This window comes from Passer montanus, unplaced genomic scaffold, assembly GCF_014805655.1.
Source record: "Passer montanus isolate IOZ18808 unplaced genomic scaffold, ASM1480565v1 scaffold142, whole genome shotgun sequence".
In the NCBI taxonomy this organism is placed as follows: Eukaryota; Metazoa; Chordata; class Aves; order Passeriformes; family Passeridae; genus Passer; species Passer montanus.
Genome location: NW_024361164.1, coordinates 279,504 through 298,377, shown reverse-complemented (window position 1 = coordinate 298,377; position 18,874 = coordinate 279,504). Strand labels below are relative to the sequence as shown.

The 18,874-nt window shown below is 47.5% G+C and overlaps 1 protein-coding gene across 1 annotated transcript in view; it reads right to left on the bottom strand.

Moving 5' to 3' along the window:
* Positions 1-3,418: 3,418 nt before the first annotated feature.
* MAP3K3 (mitogen-activated protein kinase kinase kinase 3) overlaps positions 3,419-18,874 on the bottom strand; it is a 29,295-nt gene continuing 13,839 nt past the window's right edge. Inside the window, exons 7-16 of the mRNA XM_039700558.1 lie at positions 17,563-17,696; positions 16,672-16,733; positions 16,200-16,267; positions 15,883-15,975; positions 14,877-15,068; positions 13,177-13,325; positions 11,280-11,411; positions 10,532-10,661; positions 9,677-9,854; positions 3,419-7,428 (exon numbers count right to left, since the gene is read on the bottom strand). Of these exons, the coding sequence (XP_039556492.1) occupies positions 7,200-7,428; positions 9,677-9,854; positions 10,532-10,661; positions 11,280-11,411; positions 13,177-13,325; positions 14,877-15,068; positions 15,883-15,975; positions 16,200-16,267; positions 16,672-16,733; positions 17,563-17,696 (1,367 nt within the window). The 3' untranslated portion in view covers positions 3,419-7,199. The remainder of the gene's footprint in view (positions 7,429-9,676; positions 9,855-10,531; positions 10,662-11,279; positions 11,412-13,176; positions 13,326-14,876; positions 15,069-15,882; positions 15,976-16,199; positions 16,268-16,671; positions 16,734-17,562; positions 17,697-18,874) is intronic.

The window sequence follows — 18,874 nt, the reverse complement described above, 5'->3', positions numbered from 1 at the left end:
CAGATGACCAGAGTGCAGGCCCCTGACCAGAAGCCCCCCTGGAAGCCCCCACGTTTTTGGAAACTGAATGAGGATTTCAAACTCCACATCAGTGTTGCCCTGTGAGCTGCACAGCCCAGCTGGAACCTTCCACCAGCTTCCAAAGGGAGCCCAGACCACCCTCAAAAGGCTTTCACCAGCCTGGGCATCCCCTAGACCCACCCCTCTGCCCTGACATGTCTCACCCTCTCCCCTCCACGTCAGTGCCTGTCCCTCAGTGGCTCTGAGGGGGCAGGATGGGATCGGTGCTGGGCTGGCCTCAGTCTGCCTTGGGCCCACCCCACTCCCAGTCCCCTGGTTTGGATAGCACAGTCCACACTAATTAATGAGCCAAAATGCAGGAAAACCAGAGCAAGTGGATGAGTCTGGTTTTAATTATTATTTACCTCTTTCCTCCAGGCACACTTGGTACAGCTGTGCTCAGGAGCCCCATGTCTTTCAAATTTTACAGGAATTGGGCTTTTCAGAGCCCCCACACAGAGCAGCAGCCTGTGATATCAACATCCCTGACTGATCCCATCAGCTCTGCCGAGCACGTCCTGTCTGGGAGAAGCCAGACACAGCCATGGAAACAGGAGATAAGGATGAAAGATGGGGAGGGGTGGTCCAGAGGAGGACGAGATGGCACAAATAGCCCCTGTGGTGCCCCCCCTGCTCAGTACAGCCCTTCTGGGGCTCAGGGGGTGCACCCACAGCCAGGCAGCAGCTCCACAGTGACCCAGGTCACACTGACGTCTGATTTTGGGGACAGCACTGGCTGAGTGACCACAGGAGCCTGAGGCTGGACAAGTTAATTCTTATTTTCACTGAACCTTTTTCAAAGGGCTCCTGGGCAGGCATGGTCTGGGGACACACAGCCAGCACAGGGACTGTGCACACAGACCCTGGCAAGGTTCTCAGGGGGATTTTGGGGTTTGCACCCCCAAAAAGCCACCCCTGAGCAGCCCTGCTGGGGAGCTGTGATGCTGCAGGCTTGGGGCCCCTTCCCCGGCCCCTTCCTTCTTCAGAAGGCTCAGAAAATGAAAGCAGAGCCCTCGGTTCCACTTCCTGCCTCTGGCTGGCCTCACTTCCCATTCCCTCAGCTCCCAGGCTGCAGCCCAGCAGGACGAGCAGCATTTGAACCATGCAGGATGATTTCAGGGGGGTAGGAAAGCAAGGAACCCCCAGGCTTTTCAGACTGGGTTTTCAGTTAGAAAGAGAACATGAAACCAGAGAAATAATGATCTTTCCTTCCCTCCTCTGAGTTGAAATTTGAGATTTTATCTAAAGGCCATTCTCCACCCTGAGTCCTGTCCCTGGTGATGAGCAGAGGTTGGAGCTGCAGCCCCTGGTGAGCTCTGACCTCAGACCTCCTCCAGCTGGGCAAGCCAAGAGCTCTGGGGACAGAAGGTGACAGAGAACCCTGCAGCATCTGGCAAGAGAAGCAGGAGCTGGGAGATCAGTTCTGCCTGCAGCCCCCTGAGGATGTTGCCCAGAGCTGCACTTGGCTGTGATGAATTCCTTCAGGGGACAGGGAGGGCAGGAGAGCAGCAGCTCCAGGGGAGGGTGATCCCAGCAGAGCAGCCAGAGAAGCAGCAGAAGCTGCAGCCTAGGGTGGGGATGCCACAGCTCCAGGTGGGTGCAGTGAGCTCGAGCTGCACTGGCAGCACAAGAACAACCCCTGGCTCAGAGCAGAGCAGGGAAATGCCCCAAGGCCACTGCTCTGCTCCTCTCGAGGGCAGAGCTGCTCTTGCCACCCAGGAACAAAGGATGATGATCAAATCTTTCTTTGTATCACACCCCCACGACTTCTTTTTGTGAGCACAGGGCTTCCAGCAGCAACCTGCCTTTCAGCTCAGGGAATTTCCAGAGCACAAGGATCCAAGGCAGCACAGCCATGTAATAAAAGCTGTTTGAGGAAAAAGAAAAATCAGTGTGACTCCACACAAATCCATATGCATGCATCCCATGCAGCTGTCCAGTTCTGGATGAGATGCAGAGCACCAGGCAGAGCTCAGCAGCAGAACCAGTGCCACGAGAGAGGATTGTGCCAGCATTTCCTGGCTATAATGCAATACACCCCCACCCAAGCAGCATTAAATCCAGAAGTTGCTTTGTGGTTCACACTTTACTACCCCAAAGAAAGAGCCACAAGCAGTGCAGTACAGCTGACCTCTGTAGAGATTTTTATATTTTATTTGCTTCAGAAGTGGATTTAGAGAGGAAATGTACCTTAAGTCCCCTTCCCCTGGGCCATACAGCACACATAACACAAATTACCAGAAATAAAAAGACAGTTGAGGGTCTTTTCTGCATTTCTTTTGTGCTTTAGTCAGTATTTCGAGGCTGATCATTTCTACTTTCAAGGCTCCAAATATTTTCTTCTCCCAGCCCCTGCTCAACCACCACACTACAGGTGCAATTCCTGCAGTGTCCTGTGCAGGGCCAGGAACTGGACAGGATGTTCCCTGTGGGTCCCTTGCAGCTCGGGATATTCTGTGTCTGTGGGGAAATCCCAGTTAGGAACACACACTTTGTATTTCTGGAAAGTAGGAATACACACTCTGTATTCCTGGAAAGCAGAATTACTGTGGAGCTACTTTCTTTTGAGAGGAGTGACCAGAAGGGGAGTCCAGGAGAAAACTGACCATCAGACAAGGCCAAGATGTGAATTGCATCAAACTGAGCACACTGAGGGGAAAGGAGCAGAAAGGTGAAGGTGCCAGAGCTCCCAGGGCCCTCCTTGGGCAAAGGCAGGAGCTGGGGGCTCTGACACACAGGGGGTGCCAGGAGGTTTGCTCTGGTTCCAGGAGACATTTCTGTTCTGAGACATCTGCACTTGATGGGTCTCAGCCCAGGAGTCACACCTGTGCTGGGTTCATGGGGTTCTGCATCAGCTGGTTCCCCCCTTCTGACCTGTTCACATTTCACACTGACAAATATCCCAGTGTGTCACTGACAGCAGCTACACCCCAGGAAAAGGTGACTGGCAAGGCCAGCTCCTCAAGGGACAGAGTGGCAGCCAGACACTGATCAGGTGACAGTGACACCAAAGAGAGAAGCTGCATGAACAGGAAAAAATCAGCCTTTCAGCAAGGAGAACAGATGAATTTTATAGCAGCGCTATTCTGGTTTGTTCCTAACACAGCAAGCTGAAAAGAAATCAAACCTGAAAGTATTTGGAGATGTGGTTACCCATTCTCCTGCCCTGCTAAGGGACAGCAAAGCTCATTGTCCCCAAATCATTGTTACAGCCAAGCAAAACCACCCAGATTCTTCCACTTCAGCTGGCAAGCTCCATTTCTGGCAGGGACCTCATGGTATCTTCCACTTGTCTGAAACACAGAGGCCTTCCTTCTCCAAATTCTTGCTTTTTAAAAGGACAGTCACCAAACCAGGCTTTCATATAAATGATAATTTTATTGTAAATAAAATGATACATTGGCCTGGCTTTGCACTGCAAGCCCCCGGTCGGTAAATAGAGACTACTGGGTCAAGGTCTTCTGCACAATCCAGGTTAAAGCCCCTTCTCCCTGCTTTGCATCACTTATGGTGATAAAAAATCCTTTTCTTCCTTTTTGAACTGCTCCTGGCACATCTGCCTTTTCCCTCCTGGTCAGTCCATGTTGGTAACTGGTGCCAATGGGAACTCTTTGGAGCAGCTTCCAGTCCTTTGCAATATTATTCCAAATTAGGCAAAAAACCACCCCAAACCCCATCCAAACTGATGCAACCTAACTGCCACAGAATGGGCAAAGATGGGATTTTCTGGAGAACCAGCAAATAACCTGGAATGCACAGAATCGTCACACCAAGACCAAAATGTCACTGCTTTGTTTCCCAGCTGCCTCAGAGAAGTTCCTCTCCAATGGGAATCTTGGACATTTTTCTGATTAGTTTTAACCATTCCAGGACACTGGGACTCTGATAAGAAATTCTTTGTCAAACAGAATATTCTCTAGTTCTGCAGCACCTTCCATCAGGGACGCCAATTCTCAATATTCCCTGCATATCCCTCCCTGGAAGGAACAGCAGGAAATCCAACATGACATTTGGAACTGACACAATAGCTTATTGTCAGCCTGGCACTCCTCCTCCACTCTTCCCTAAATGAGTTTATTCCCAGTTTTTTCCTAGTCCGCCAGGATAAAGAGGCCAGATATAATTCAATTCTGAGGTATAATTACATTTCTGTCCACTAGAAACTCTTTTGCTGCCAGGGCTGTTAAAAGCCCCTGGTATCAATGTCAGCCCCAAGTTATTCATCAGAGCAGTGGACTCAGGAATCCAGATCTTCCTTTTCCATAATCAAGAGGGCAGTGAGGAAACAAAGAGGCATTTTGGCTTGGCTCTTCTCATTATAAACCATCAGCAAATTCTCTGCAAAACCAGCTGCTTTTTTTCCTTTTTAAATTCATAAAGGCGTCAGATTTATTTCCCCACCTCCCCCCCACCCCATAACAGTCGATATATATAAAAATCACCAAATATGATCTTTTACGATATAAATTAAAAAAAACCAAAACAAATTTATGAGGCATCACCGTTTACATGATGTAAAAAGAGCTAAAAAAGAGCGATATAAACTACATTCATAAAAGTGCATCTCCAAACATACAGGTAATGCTTTGGCTTGTTCCTGTGCCGAACGCGCCAGTCCGAGCTGGCCCCGTGTTCTCTGTCACTGTACAGCGGGTGCTGCTGCTCCCATCCCGGGCTGGAATGCAGGGCTTGGCAAAAAGGATGCAAATCCAGCCCGGGGAAGGGCTGGCAGCTCTGGGGACAGCTCTGAGCCATCAGTCCTGGCTGCTCCTGCTCTGCCCTGGAAGCGCCTCCCGTGACGCGGGTGAGGTAAAAGCCACAGCAGCTCCTGAGGGTTGAGTTGCTTTGACAGAAGTTCCGCCCTTTCCTCAAGCCATGTTCTCTCCCAGATCACAGCACGTGGGACAGCAAGGGAAAAAACCCATGGGAGAAGGTGTGGATTTGGTGAGGACAAGCCAAGGACAGAGGGAAACCCCCGCAGATGTCACCGTGCTCCTGATTCCTGCAGGTGATGAAGACTCCAATCTTTGGTATATTTAGGATGCAAGGCTTGAAGAGCTGGGCTCCCAGCAGTGCTGAACCTCTGCTTTTGTCATGCAGACTGTAGGGATGGTCCCACACTCCCAGCAGAGTGGTGGAAAAGCTCCCTAGACTGAGCAGGAGCATCACAGCCTCAGCTCCCCTCGTGGCAACGCTGAAGTGCAGCCCAAAAGTCAGGCCAAGGGTCTGGACAATCTGGAGTCAAGTTCCTGGCTGGGAAAAGATCAGCTGAAGTGCTCTGACTATAATTAAATAAATTATGGAACAAGGGCTTTCACAAAAGGGATCCCCTAGGTGCCCACAAGTGGGACAGTGCATCCTTGGAGTAGTGCAGGGAGCCTGGAGAGGAAACCAACACCAGTTTTTATTGGCTACACTTTGCTCTGGGTTTGGCACAGAAAAAACATTTCATATCGTTAAAGCTTTTCAGGACTTTTGGTTGGTTGGGGCTTTTAGGGTCCTTTTTTTCCCTCTTTTAATTCAACACAGTATTTTTCACGTGTTGAAGGAGCTTGGTTTCATTAAAACTTGCCTTATCCTGCTATTAGTATTCACTTAAAAACTTAATTTTACTGCATTATGAAACAATTTTCAATTTTTTCTGGGGGAGAAGAGTGGAGGTGTGTGGAACCTTAATATGGTTTCCACCACAAGAGCAGAACACCTTCAGTGTTGCCCTGTAAAGCAATATTTTAGTTAATTAACATTTGCTTTTCTTAGTTTCATTTCTCAGAGATAACTTATAACCACTCCATGAATCCCCAGCACTTAAAAACTGCTGGTCTTTCACGAGTGAAATAAAGATTATTAGTGCCCAAATCAGCACAGAGGATTTGAGGCCATCAGGACCTCAGTCCTCTGACTTGTGCAATCCTTCAAATGCACAATCACTTGGATATGCTTTGCTGGTACCTTCTTGGGGATCTCCAGGTAATTTTAGATATTTGCTACCATTTTCAATGCTGTCTGAGGTTCCCTCTTTGACCTGACTCCTACAAAAGTTAGGCCATAACATTTTTATGGAACTTTGAAATGATCACTGTAATTCAAACAACACACAGCAAAGGGTTGAGCTTGGTTCCAGCTTCCTGTGCACAAGTGTCCAGGTAATTCTCCCCAAGAAACCCTCAATTTTCCATTAGGCCATGAGCTCAAAGAAACTCTGAAGTAATTTCCTGGGCACCAGCTGGACTATCTTTGGTTAAAAGGATGGTAAAAAGCTACCAGCCAAAGAGACAGATGCAGGAGGAAGCTGAATTCCACTGAATTCCCTTCCAGAGGGGTTTTGTTTGGACCCAGCAGCCCCAGAGAGAGGAAGCAAGAGCACAGATTTGTTTGGTGTGACACAAACTAATGCTGGGACACATCAAACCTGGCTCCAGATTTTCCAGCACTAACAGGAGAGCCCTTCCCTCAGGCCCTGGAGTGATTGCACTCTGCTGAAACTTGTCTGATTATCCTGACATTCAGCTGGAAAGCCCTCCCTCTCCCCCAGCCCCAAATCCACGGCTCCAGTACAAAATAACACTATTCACAGACTTTTGAATCAATATCTCTTCTGAACACCTTCAGATGCTGAATACTCAAGAAGAAAAAATACCATCCTCTAGTGAGCACATGCTCCATGACATGGCTTTGTGCTGGATTCAGGTACTGGAGACACCTCTGGAGCCCCAGGAGGGGAAAACCAGGGACTCCCACAGGCAGAGCTGCTCTGGAGGCTGGTGCACGTTTCTGTTTTGGACAGAGTGGAGCTCCTCCAGCTCCCACTTGGGTTCAGATTTCTCCTGTGTTCAGTCAGTGATGCCACTGCTCAGATTCCCCTCCTGTGCCTGCAGAAAGCACGCAGCCAGCTGCAAGGTCACATCCAGGGAACTTGGGGCAAAAATGCAGCTCTGCTCGGACAGGATGAACATCAGTCCAGCACACGAAGGAATCAGGCACGAGGAGCAGACCCCAGGTTCCTTGGCACAACTTCCCAAAGGCCTGGGCCCTAGCTGAGTTGGCATTTTGAAGATGCAGCACCACAATGGGCAGTTGCAACTAGACAAAGACAGGGCACGGAAAGCCCGGCAGGAGCTGCGAGCAAGGGAGGTAATTCAGTACTGGAGCTGTGCAAACTGGTGTCTGAGCAGCTCTTCAGCAGAGGGTCTGTGCCTGGCTTCCACAAAGATCTGCTTTAGGAAGTCCCGGCAGTGTTCTGATATGTGGGAGGGCAGCTGGGGGTTGGTGGGCTGCGTGGCGATTTTGAAGATCGCTGCCATGGCTTCGTACTCTGCCCAGGGGGGCTTCTCTGTCAGCATCTCCACCACGGTGCAGCCCAGGCTCCTGCAAAGCAGACAGGACAAAAAAACACAAGTGAGAATTCATTCAGGAATGCCCAGTGCTCAGGGAGAGCTCCCAAGCAGCTCCTGGGGGAGTGTGTGTCCCCACTCAGAGCCAGAGCTGCCAACAGCTGCTTTTCCTGCTGCCAGGAAAGTGCCACATGTCCTCCTCCCCTTTGCTCAATTTCTCCTCTCAGGAAACATTTGTGTGATCAGGGGACAAGAGGTGCCAGTGGGACGTCCCTGAAGGCACCCTTGGACCTCTGTGGTACTCCAGGTGCTGCTGCTCCTGTTGTAACTCCAAGGCACTCGGAGAATCACAGAGTCACAGCATGGGTTGGGTTGAAGGGACCTTCAAGACCATCCTGTTCCAACCCCCTGCCCCCTTCCACTAGAACAAGCTGCTCAGAGGCTCAACTTGCTGAGTTGCAAGGTACAAAACAGACTTTTTAACACTCAAGGTTCAGTGAACTAGAGCTTGTTGACCCCACAAAGCCATTTCAGCAAAATCCCTTTTCAGTCACAGCCTCAAAATGCCCACGTTGGGAAAAAAATAACCTAATAATATCTCCACTTCACAAGAAACCAAGCATCAGTCAGAAAGTAATTGAAGTCGTAACAGCTCCAAACTGGGAAGGCAGTAAGTTAAATCCCTGTGGGACAGATGCATCATTACCTTAAGGAAAAACTCCCTGTAAAGTTAATGGGGCTCTGCAGGCTACTTCAGAGCAAGGACATGTTCTGGGGACATGGCTGAAGCACCTTTGTGAGGCAATGTGACTCCAACACCTTCCCAGGGAAGATGGCTGCTGCAGCACTGCACTGATTGGGGTTTATTCAAAAAGGATTAATTGCTTCCTCCAGGCTTCAGATTAAGTAAAAGCCATTAGTGAGTTTTTAATATCCAGTCTTGTGGTTTTATCACATCTTTACATTAAAAAGGCAAAACTGCCTCCTCTATGTTAAAACTAAACCTCTTTTGAGGTGAAATGCAAGGAAAAGGCATGCTGAGAGGCAGACCTGCAACAACTGCCAAGACAAGGAGGAAAGGAATTAAATGCAGTGAATATGCAAGAACTGATTTGTCGACAAAAGTTTAAAATCCAACGTGAAAATTTTACAGTTTTCCAGCCATTTCAGGCTTACTAGAAGAGAGTACAGAAAATGCAAACCATGTGTGCTGAAGTGCTGGGGGTTTGCTCAAAAGCAAGCAGGGATATATTATTGTTTAGACTGATTTATACCGTTTAAGCAGATCCGGTTTCTTTAAGATATTCAGCAAACAGCAGGAATGTTTTTCATGTCAAGTCACTCCAGCAATAACAAATAGCTCACATATTCTGCTATTTAGGAAAAAGAAAACTGGAGAGGGGCCTGCAGCAGTGGCACAGAGCCAGGTGGATGGATTTGTTACGTTTCTGAGCCTCTGGGCCATACACATCCACCCTGGGACCAGAGCTGCACTGGAAAATTCTGACCCCCCAAAATAATGACTGGGATTGTAGGAACTGGAGTCTGGCCAATGGCAGCGACTCCGTGATGGGAATGGACCAATGTCAGCACCAAGAGGAAATCCACAACTGCACCAACCCAGGGGGAAGGGCACGTGCTCCACTCTCTCCCCAAGCATCCCAGCAGGGAGAGTCTGCAGGACTTAACTCTTTGCACACAAGACACATTCCAGCTGTGTTTCCACTCTCTGCTTGTCCAGGAAACAGGTCCTGCTTTACTGTGGAGGCACAACCAGACCTTTTGTCCCTGTTGTTTACTTTTATAATCTCACCTTTTTAAGGCCCTCAAAATTAACATTTTGGCACAGGACCATTTTGCTCTTTTGATAAAGGCTGCTCCTTGGCTATGCCAATAATAGCACAGCCACAGTTTCCATTCATGCAGATCACCTCTGATCTGACCTGGATCTTTTCTGTTATTCCAGGTTTGGGCATCTTTCCTTAAGGCTAAAATTCTATTAATTTCCAGTACATTTTAAGCATAACTCTCATTTTATATCTAAATGAATGGGCTTTCCCTAGACAACCTTCAGGTGCTCTTCTAAAACAAAATGAGCTGTTGGGTGTTAACACTGCAAAGCACAGCCTGCGGAAGATTGTGTCTTGAATTCACACTGGTGCCTTCAATTTTCTTTAAACTTTTCATGCAGACCAGGTGTGAACCTGGATTTTCAGGTGACAGAAGGTGCTATCTGTGCAGTGATCAGCACGTTTTGATAAAAAAGTGGCAGCCAGGCTCACCACACGTCTGCCTTCCTGCCGTAGCCTTCGCCGCTGATCACCTCGGGGCTCATCCAGTACGGGGTGCCCGTGACGGAGCGGATCCCTGTCCCCGACATGCAGATTGTCTGCAGCCTTTTGCTGGCCCCAAAGTCCCCAAGCTTCACATTCCCAGCGGAGTCACGGAGAATATTGGCACCTGGACAGGAGCAAAAAAACCAAGACAGATGTTTGCATGAGATCCAGCTGTTGGATCTGCAGCCTACAGAATGAGATCCAAGCCCAAATACCCGTGCTCATGGTATGGCTCTTTCCCCATTGAGCCTCAGGTGACCTGCTAAACATAATTTCTTTAATTCAGGTTGTAGGCAAGCCAATTGCTAATGGCTGTAAATGGGAAAAACTTCAGGGAAAAACACAAGGAAGTGAAGGGGGGAGGGAAATGAGAGCTGAGTCAGCACCAGCATTGTTACAGTGCCTGTAAACAGCTCAACCAGTCTAGAAGGGCCCCCAGGCCAAGGGCTGAGAGAGAACAGAGCTGTGCAGAGAAGGATTTTATTGGGATGCTGCTTTGGTGAGCGCAAGCATTGCTTTCTGGTCAGCTGGGTAACAGATGTAGCTAATTAAACCACTTTGAACTCCTACAATAAACAAGTCAATTTCCACTTGGTCCTGAACACGAAGCACCAGGGAAAAAGCAAACTTTAGAGCTTAGCTTTTATGTGGACACAAACTGAGGTTGAGACACCAAAACCGCAATGCGATCAAGAACCCCACTGCCACCATTATCTGGCACATGCCCACATGAAACCTTTCTGCTCTCAAACTGAGAGCACTTTGTGCTGGGAGAGCTGTCTGCCCTGGGCCTGCTCTCACCCTTGATGTCCCTGTGCACGATCATGTTGCTGTGCAGGTACGAGACGCCCTCGAGGATCTGCCGCGTGTATTTCCGCGTCACGTTCTCCGTCAGGGCCCCGTAGGCCTTCAGCTGGTCTTTCACTGACCCCTGCCAAAGAGCAAAGAGGAAGAATTGGCAAAGAGGTGACAAAGCACAACTCTTGCCCATTCAACTCCCAAAAGCCCTGGGTGTTGTACACCCAGCTGGCCCCGCAATGAACTCTGGCTAAAGCCTTTCTGTGAGCCCTTTTCAAGAACAGCAAGGACAGGCTCCATGGCAAAAACAGCTTAAGGAGGTTCTGTCTGCTGGTACAACTTGTTATGAAGACAAGCAATAAAATAGTTCAGCAGACTCATCTGGGTCAAAAGCCTCGCTTTTCACAGTTTTAGCCTTGCTGTACCACAATTCTGGTAATTCACTTACCAGGATTTACATGTTGGCCCAAGTCATTTGAGGTATTTTGGTAGAACAAATTTAGACTGAAGAAAAGAACTGGCTTTAATGGCTGTTACAGAGAATGTGTTTCAAGTAGAAGACACTTAAGGAAAAAACCAAAGAGGTTATTTGGGCATAAATAAATTAAAGTGGTGGCATTATGAGAGTGAGAAGGCACAGCCCTAAGAGGGTCTGAGGTGGATGACATAGTTAGGGGGATCACAACAACTAATAAACCAGCTAACAAACCCAGCCAGCTCACTTTCTGATCCCTGACTGTGCTGCTCTTACCCCTGGCATGTACTCCATGAAGATGGTCAAGGTCTTCTCTGCTCGATCCCTTAAGCAGCCATAATACTGCACAATACGGTCATGCTGGAGGTTCTTCAGCAGCTGAATTTCACACTCCAGAGCACTCACCTCCTATGGATGTTGAAGGAGAAAACAAGATTGCAGCCCCAGGAAGTATATAATAAATATAAAAAATAATAAATTTGTCATGTCACTGGCAGGATGAGACCACTACCACACTGAGAAGTGTAATCCATGACATCACTTTATCTGCTTCTTTGAAAAGCCAAACACTACCAGGCCTCCCTGTTCATTTTTACTGCATTATCTGCAGGTAAGTGTTGGTGAGGAAGCTTTGATGGAACAGAGGCTGTATCATACATGGATTTAGTACCAGAAAAACTTTGTTTCTTGCCTTGATTCTGCCATCTGCATCCTTTTATCCCGGGTGGCTGAAAGGATTCTCCACCCACAACACAGGTATAACCTCACTTCTCTCACTAAGCTGTGGGCAGGGAGTGTAATTATGAAGCAGCTCTGAATGCAGTTACAGAACTGGAACTTCAACCCACTGGAGAGCAAAACAACAGGTGCTGAGAGTTGTTAAGTTTCTGTCACCCAGTCCTCTTCTGATCACACTGATGATTTACTGGAATCAACCCCTACAAACAACTTCCTCTCCTATTTACTTCAAAGAATCTGCAGCTCTGTACATGAAACTGATCCTTTGCTTTGCTCTTGCCACAGACAACAGGGGACCACAGTGCAAAGGCAAAGACATTATCCAACAATTTCAGATGGAATCACAAATGTTTGCTGCTCAGAAAAAGTATCAGGTTCTTGCTGAATCTGGAATTGAACAGGAGGAACATCAAAGGGGCTGAAGCATGAGGATTCACAGAAAAAGGAACAATGTTTTCTCCCCAAGTTAGTCCCATTTTTACCTTTCCAGCCCTGCCATGGGAAGGTATCAGGTTCAGCTCTCTCACTCTGGGAGAGGATGCAGAACCTCAGAGCAAGAACCTGGATGTTGTAGGCACACATGGAACCAGTGGAAGCTGCTTAATCAGACCAAATAATAGTATAAGGTTTGGGGTTTCAGTGCCTTCAAAATATATTTCAGCCTGTTCCTCCTTGGCTCAGAGTTACTGACTGATTTACAACACAGACATAGTAGAACTTCCCAATTTAGGACGTATCTTGGCACCAATATCCCATATAAAATCAGAATAATTAAATCTTCATGGATCAGTTTTCTAGCTCAAAGTGAATTTCTTCACTATTGGGAAACTGGTGCACTGTTAAAACACTAGCAAAGAACCCAAAAGCCATTCCAGCTGCATCCCCTGTGCAGGAAGTTGAGTGTTGTCCCCTAATTTCAAAGTGCCTGTCTCCAGTGTTGTCACATCACTGTTCTTGATTAATTTACATCCCACAGCTCCATTTATTTTTAAGGACACAGAGAATTCAGAAGTGAAAACTGGTAATTAATGCACTTGATACAGGGTGTACCATATAAACCCAGAAGTGGGTTTTGCATGTGCAAGCAGCTTTTTTTTGTTCAAAAAAGAAAAAAACCCAACCCCAACTCTTGCTGGATTTAGTTTCATTCACATCCATGTCTAACCAGGAACACAGGGCAGTCTAGTATTCCTCAAGTAACCTGGCAAAAACCCAAAAAGCTGAGAGAGGAGAGCCAAGAATGAAGCCAGAAAATGGATTTTAGTTTCAAGCTGAAGTTACTAACACAGAAAAGCAATTTTTAAATGACTCCTATTCTTCTCCACATGACTTGAAACCTCAGTACGAACTAAATAAGACGCCAGCTTTCAAGGACAGACAGAGAGAGACATTGCACAGGGCCTCAGAGTGTTTTAGAAGCTGAGATGAGAATCACCTTGCTTGTTTCAGGGCTCTCTGGATCAAACTGCACCTGCTTGGCTGCAAGCTCTCTGCCTGTGTCCACGTCGTAGCACAGATACACGCGGCCAAAGGCGCCCTGGCCCAGCAGCTTTCCTCGGCGCCAGTTGATCGGAGCACTCGGAGCTGGAAGAGAACAACAATCATTTCTCTGCTCATCACACTTTGAAAACAAAAGTGGGCTTTTCAAGGATCAATCTCCATCATACAGAGACTGAATCAGGTGTTCTGTTGCTAAATAAACATGAGGTGCTCTCCCAGAGTAAGGAGTTAGTGGCAGAGCCCTGATCAGAATCCAACCATCCAACCTCAAGGATCTGCTGACTGATGTCCCATTAAAATGACAGCACAAAACGTTTTGCAAATGTGTTTTACAGACCAGTTGTTCAATGGGGTTGGTGAAATTTCATTCCACCAGCAGGTGGATTCTACAAAATCATTACTTTAAGAGATGATGCAGCAACTAAAGAGCAGCTTCCAACCCTTGGTCTGTAGCTATCACATGCATCAGATGAAGAAGAGATGGATTAGCCTTGCTTAATCAATCCCAGCCAGCTGGGAATGACTTTGCTTCTGGGACAACTTGAAGGACATTATTCTGAGTCTCTTTGCCAAGCTAGTTTGGGGTTAACCTCTGTGGGAAGGATTTTACTGCAAGACTCTCTCTTGCAGATTAGAAGTCATAAATACCTACTAGACATTGATAAAGTAAGGGACTGTGTTAGCACAGTGTGGGTATCTTTTTCACCTGCTGAACAGTTAGATTTGATAAAAATACCCATGAGACCCAGGTATTCCTGGGTCTTCCAACACCCCAGCAGGAAGTTCCATCCTCAGGGAACTGGGAGCCCTCACATTCATAAGCAGCAGCCTCCTGACCCAGAGATCAATACCTGAGCCCATTTTCCAGACTGCCCTTAATCCCAAAGCAAATTACTCAAAGACCAGTGCTTTAGCTCCAGCTTTGAAAGCAACACTACCAAACTCCTGCAGTTCAATGCATCCAACCATGGTGGACCTAACAAGAAACTCTAAAAACACAGACAAGAACCAGCCATCTGAACAGTGTGAAAATACAGAAGAGTTGAGAGATTTGCTTTGACACGTCTAATTTAATCAGATTTACTGCCAGTCAGTATTTTAGTGTTTTCCCTACTCTGCTGCAAGCTTACTCTTCATTTTAATCCTTAAATTACTGTATGGGATATCTAAAGTTCATCAATAATGACTTATGTTCCACTTATTTTTTATTTTTGTAATAGAATGCTGTCCAACAAAACAACTCAAGGATGCCATTAATACAGAAGTAAATCCTTCTACTAAGGAGCAAGTGAAATACAGACAGCTCTCAACTAACAGAATAACTATAACCCAATAGCCTGCCTGAAAATGTTAACATAGCAAGAAAATAAACAAGCTTGTCTGCCTGCTTTAAGAACCCTGTAGATCATCTAGCTCAAGCAAATTTTTACTTCTTAGCTGGATTTGCAATGCTTTCCAAAGGAAAGACCAGCTCCCAGAAGAAATCTGAGCAGAAAAAACACGTCTTGTGCGTGTGACAAACAAGTCTCAAAGCACAGTGGCTGGAATGGCTTGCTAAAGGTAAATTCTGTGTCTGGAGCTCTCCTTGGAGCCCTCCCAGCCCAGGTGGCATTCCCAGGAGCCCAGGCAGCCTACACTTGGTGGCAATGTTCCTCTCCTGCACCCCCAGCGCGTTCTCGCTGTCGGCGCTGCGCAGGCGGCCCCGGGGGTCCAGGTACTGCAGGGCCAGGCCCAGGTTCTCCCCGTTGGTGCTCAAGGAACGGCTGGAAGGCACTAGGGTGAAGAGATTCCCTTGGTGACGTCGTATCCGGGGGAACGTCCTCCGTCCTGGGGGGAAAGGAAGGTCTTTAATGGGAGGTAATGGCTGGGGGTTGAGCAGGGAGAGAAATCCCATGTTCTGTTCCCGTGGAGCAGAATCTGCTGCCAAAGAGATGAGATGCAAAAATATAACAGCTCAGGGCTGGTGCTGCCTGAGTTCAGTACAGCTCTGGATCATTCCCAAAGCAGAAGGCAGAGAACACTTTGTAATGCCCTCAGTGCTGTGAGATCTAAACTAACCTTCCAAAGGAAAAATCTGCTTTACAGGCTCTGAGCACAAGCTCTGAGTTTTGTTAACAACTACATACAAAATGACTTTCTAGATAACGTGCCTGGACTTGCAAATAAAAACCATACACAAAGATTATGCCAACTTGCACCTCATGAAATTTTGAGAGATTATTTTGCATAAAGCCATCTGATTGAGCAGAGATGGAATTCTTTAAGTCCCTGCTATATTTAAAACATCCAGAAGCAAGACTGCAATGCAAATTAACAAAGTATAATGAATCTCTGTGGTAGGAAAGTGCTTATATAGGGCCAAGTCTAACAACTACATCCACAATGTAGTGGATGTAGTCAGCCTGGATAACACCAGAAAGGACAAAGTAAACAAGAATTACAAAGTAAACCAAGAATTACAAACAACCACCATTGGTTTCCATGAAAATGTGGCATCATGCACAGTAGCATGAACTTCAGCATTAATTGCAACAACCAGGGCACTTCCAGGCTCTGCAAACAGGAGTTACCCTGGTGCAGAGGTTGCCATTGCCTCACCTTTTTTCCCCAGCCTGGAAGGGCAGGGTTGAGACCCACTCACCGTCGTTGTAGTCCTTGTGCTGCATGGAGACGTTGTAGCGCCGAGGGTAGGTGCCACCCTTGCCCGCCTTGTCGTAGATCTGGTTCTCACGGTCTGCCAGGAGAGGCAAAGACAAAAGTGAGGCTCCTTCAGAAAACCTAACTTCTAATGAAAGAATTTTCCTGTAACAGCAGGTTTTTAGGAAGAGGCAATAAATAATTTCATAGCTTTTCCATCATTGTGTCCCCACTTCTATTTATACAATCCCAGCAAGCAGGGAGGGCGGCCAGCCAAGAGCAGAAAGTGTCTGGATGAAATAACCTTTGTACCAAACATACCTGAGAACTCCTGTCTATTATCAGGAAAGCTCTGTGCCCTTGACATCCGTGACTTCCGAAAAGAAGGACTAATGGAGAAAGAACAGAGTAAGTTTTGCTGTTGTTTGGGGTATTTTTTGTTGTTTTATTTTCTAAATGAACAAGCAGAGTCTTGTCTAAAAGAGATTAAAATACCCTGCAGCCAGATGTTCTCAAAAGGGCAGCTCCACACAGGCTTCAGAACTTTGTATTTATAACTTAAAGCTACTGAAATACCAGTTTGCTGGTCTGTGGTTGTGCCAGAAAATAACACAGCCTTAAGACATAGTTAATGCTCTTTAAGAAATACAGTGGCACATTAAGTAGGAAGTAAGTTTTTTCCCAACAAGAAAATGTATGAGACAGAAAACAGGATTTTATGTGAGTACAACTGGCATTTCCACCTGAGCACGCACGTTCTCACCAGTTTGTACATTTGTACCTGGCTGCTCACCTGTCCAAGGACTGGCAGCTTCCTGACACCGAGTTTTCAGCACTGCTTAGAGGGTCCAGCATCTGCAACACAGAAGAAACCACACAGCAACATGAGTGCAGTGCAGGGCCCAGGAGAAGATGTGATAGAGGAGCAGAGCCCACGACTGCTTGCCTGCAAGATGTCCAGCTGAAGAAGGGAGCCTAAGCCTATTTAAATGCATAATTTTTCTTTATCTCCCACAGAAATTAGGTTCATATAAAATCTGAGGCACTGCTTTAGTTGGTGAAGGACTCTGCTGTGAAAAATGCAAGCTTTAGCAGCCTTGTGCTGCGTTTTGATCCCCACTGGCTCCAGGAACAGCCTCTGCTGCTGCTGCTGCCTCCACCTGCAAGTCGCCCTTTGGCCTCACTTCCCACTTTTTTGAATGGAGAGCAGAGTATCAAAAGCAAGAGGGTCACACAAACCTGGTAATAGGAAACCTTGTCACATGTGTGACAGCACCAAAACTGCTCAGTCAGAGGTGGAGGGGCAATGCCCAGAACAGGGAACTGCTCCTGGCAGCCCAACAAAGGCTTTGAACTTACAACAGCTACGATTTGGAGCTGTTTAAATGCACAAAGCAGCACTTTTATAAACCCAGAATGGTTTGGGTTGGAAAGGACTTTAAGGGTCATCCAATTCCACTTCCTGCCATGGGCATGGACACCTTCCACTAGATCAGGTTGCTCTAAGGTTGCCCTTGGACACTTCTAGGCGTGGGGCACCCACAACTTTCTGAACAACGCGCGCCTCACCACTCAAAGCTGCTGATGCACCCACAACCAGTGAATATTTGGGAGAGGAAAAGAGGGCCCAGATGCTGGCAGAAGGCCTGGGCAGGGCTGGCAGGGCTGGCAGGGCTGTACTCACGCACTGCTCGCTGGTCTCGGGGATGAACTCGCCCTCGCTGTGGATGCTGGTGTAGGAGCCCTGGCGCGCGATGCGCTGCTGCCGCTCGGGGACGTAGCCGGGCGGGGGAGAGCTGCGGCCCGTGTTCTGGGAGCCTGTGACAGGGACACACACTGCTGTGGCACTGCCACTGCTGCTGGGACACTGCCACTGCTGCTGTGGCACTGCCACTGCTGCTGGGACACTGACACTGCTGCTGTGGCACTGCCACTGCTGCTGGGACACTGCCACTGCTGCTGGGACACTGCCACTGCTGCTGTGGCACTGCCACTGCTGCTGGGACACTGCCACTGCTGCTGTGGCACTGCCACTGCTGCTGGGACACTGCCACTGCTGCTGTGGCACTGCTGCAGAGCACAGCCAGCTCTGGGAGCCTGTGACAGGGACACACGCTGCTGTGACACTGCCACTGTTGCTGTGACACTGTTGCAGCGCACAGCCACCCCCACAGCACCACTGCTGGGTTTCTTTTTCTCGGGCCAGGTCTTATAAACCCTCAAAAGGGAACCTAGCACACCCAAGGATAGCTTGGCTATTACCTTTGGAGGGAAATAATAAGTAGGATGGCTTCTGCTGCAGTGTTAGAAGCAAAAAAGGTTTAATAAAAGGCAAAATAACAAACAGAAAAACTGGAGCTAGGTACAGAGGTCTGCCCTTGGTATAAACACCTCACAAAAGCAGCTTAGTTCTTTTGTTCTCTTCTTTTCTACCTGATGGGCCAGATGGGACTTTTTGGCTTTTATCCAATTAGATGACCCCGAGTTTTTGGTGAAGTCTCTGAGGTCTTATGAGGTGGCTTTTCACCTGATCATTGGGAGAAACCTCTGGGCTTCTTTCCTTTTTTGGGGGACAAAAGCTAGCTTTGCCACTGTGTCATTAGGAGGCACACTCCTACACACCACAGCAAACCTGCAGCCTCTGTCACATTCACATTTTCTGAAAAATCCCTTCGCCCAGGATCTTTCTCCTGGGAAGTGGAGCAGCCTCAGAGAAAAATGAAAACAAGAATTGTCTCATCTGCTTCTCCTGTGTTTTGCTCCTTTGGAATGTGTTTGGAGGTTGTTTACCCTCAGGTGATTGTTTCATTGGATTCTGGTGTGAATTATTTTCACTCTTTGGCCAATCAGTGCCAAGTTGTGTCGAAGCTCTGGAGAGAGTCACAAGTTTTCATTATTATCTTTTTAGCTTTCTGTAAGTATCCTTTCTGTATTATTTAGTATAGTTTAGTTCAGTATTCTTTAATATATTATAGTATCATAAAATAATAAATGAG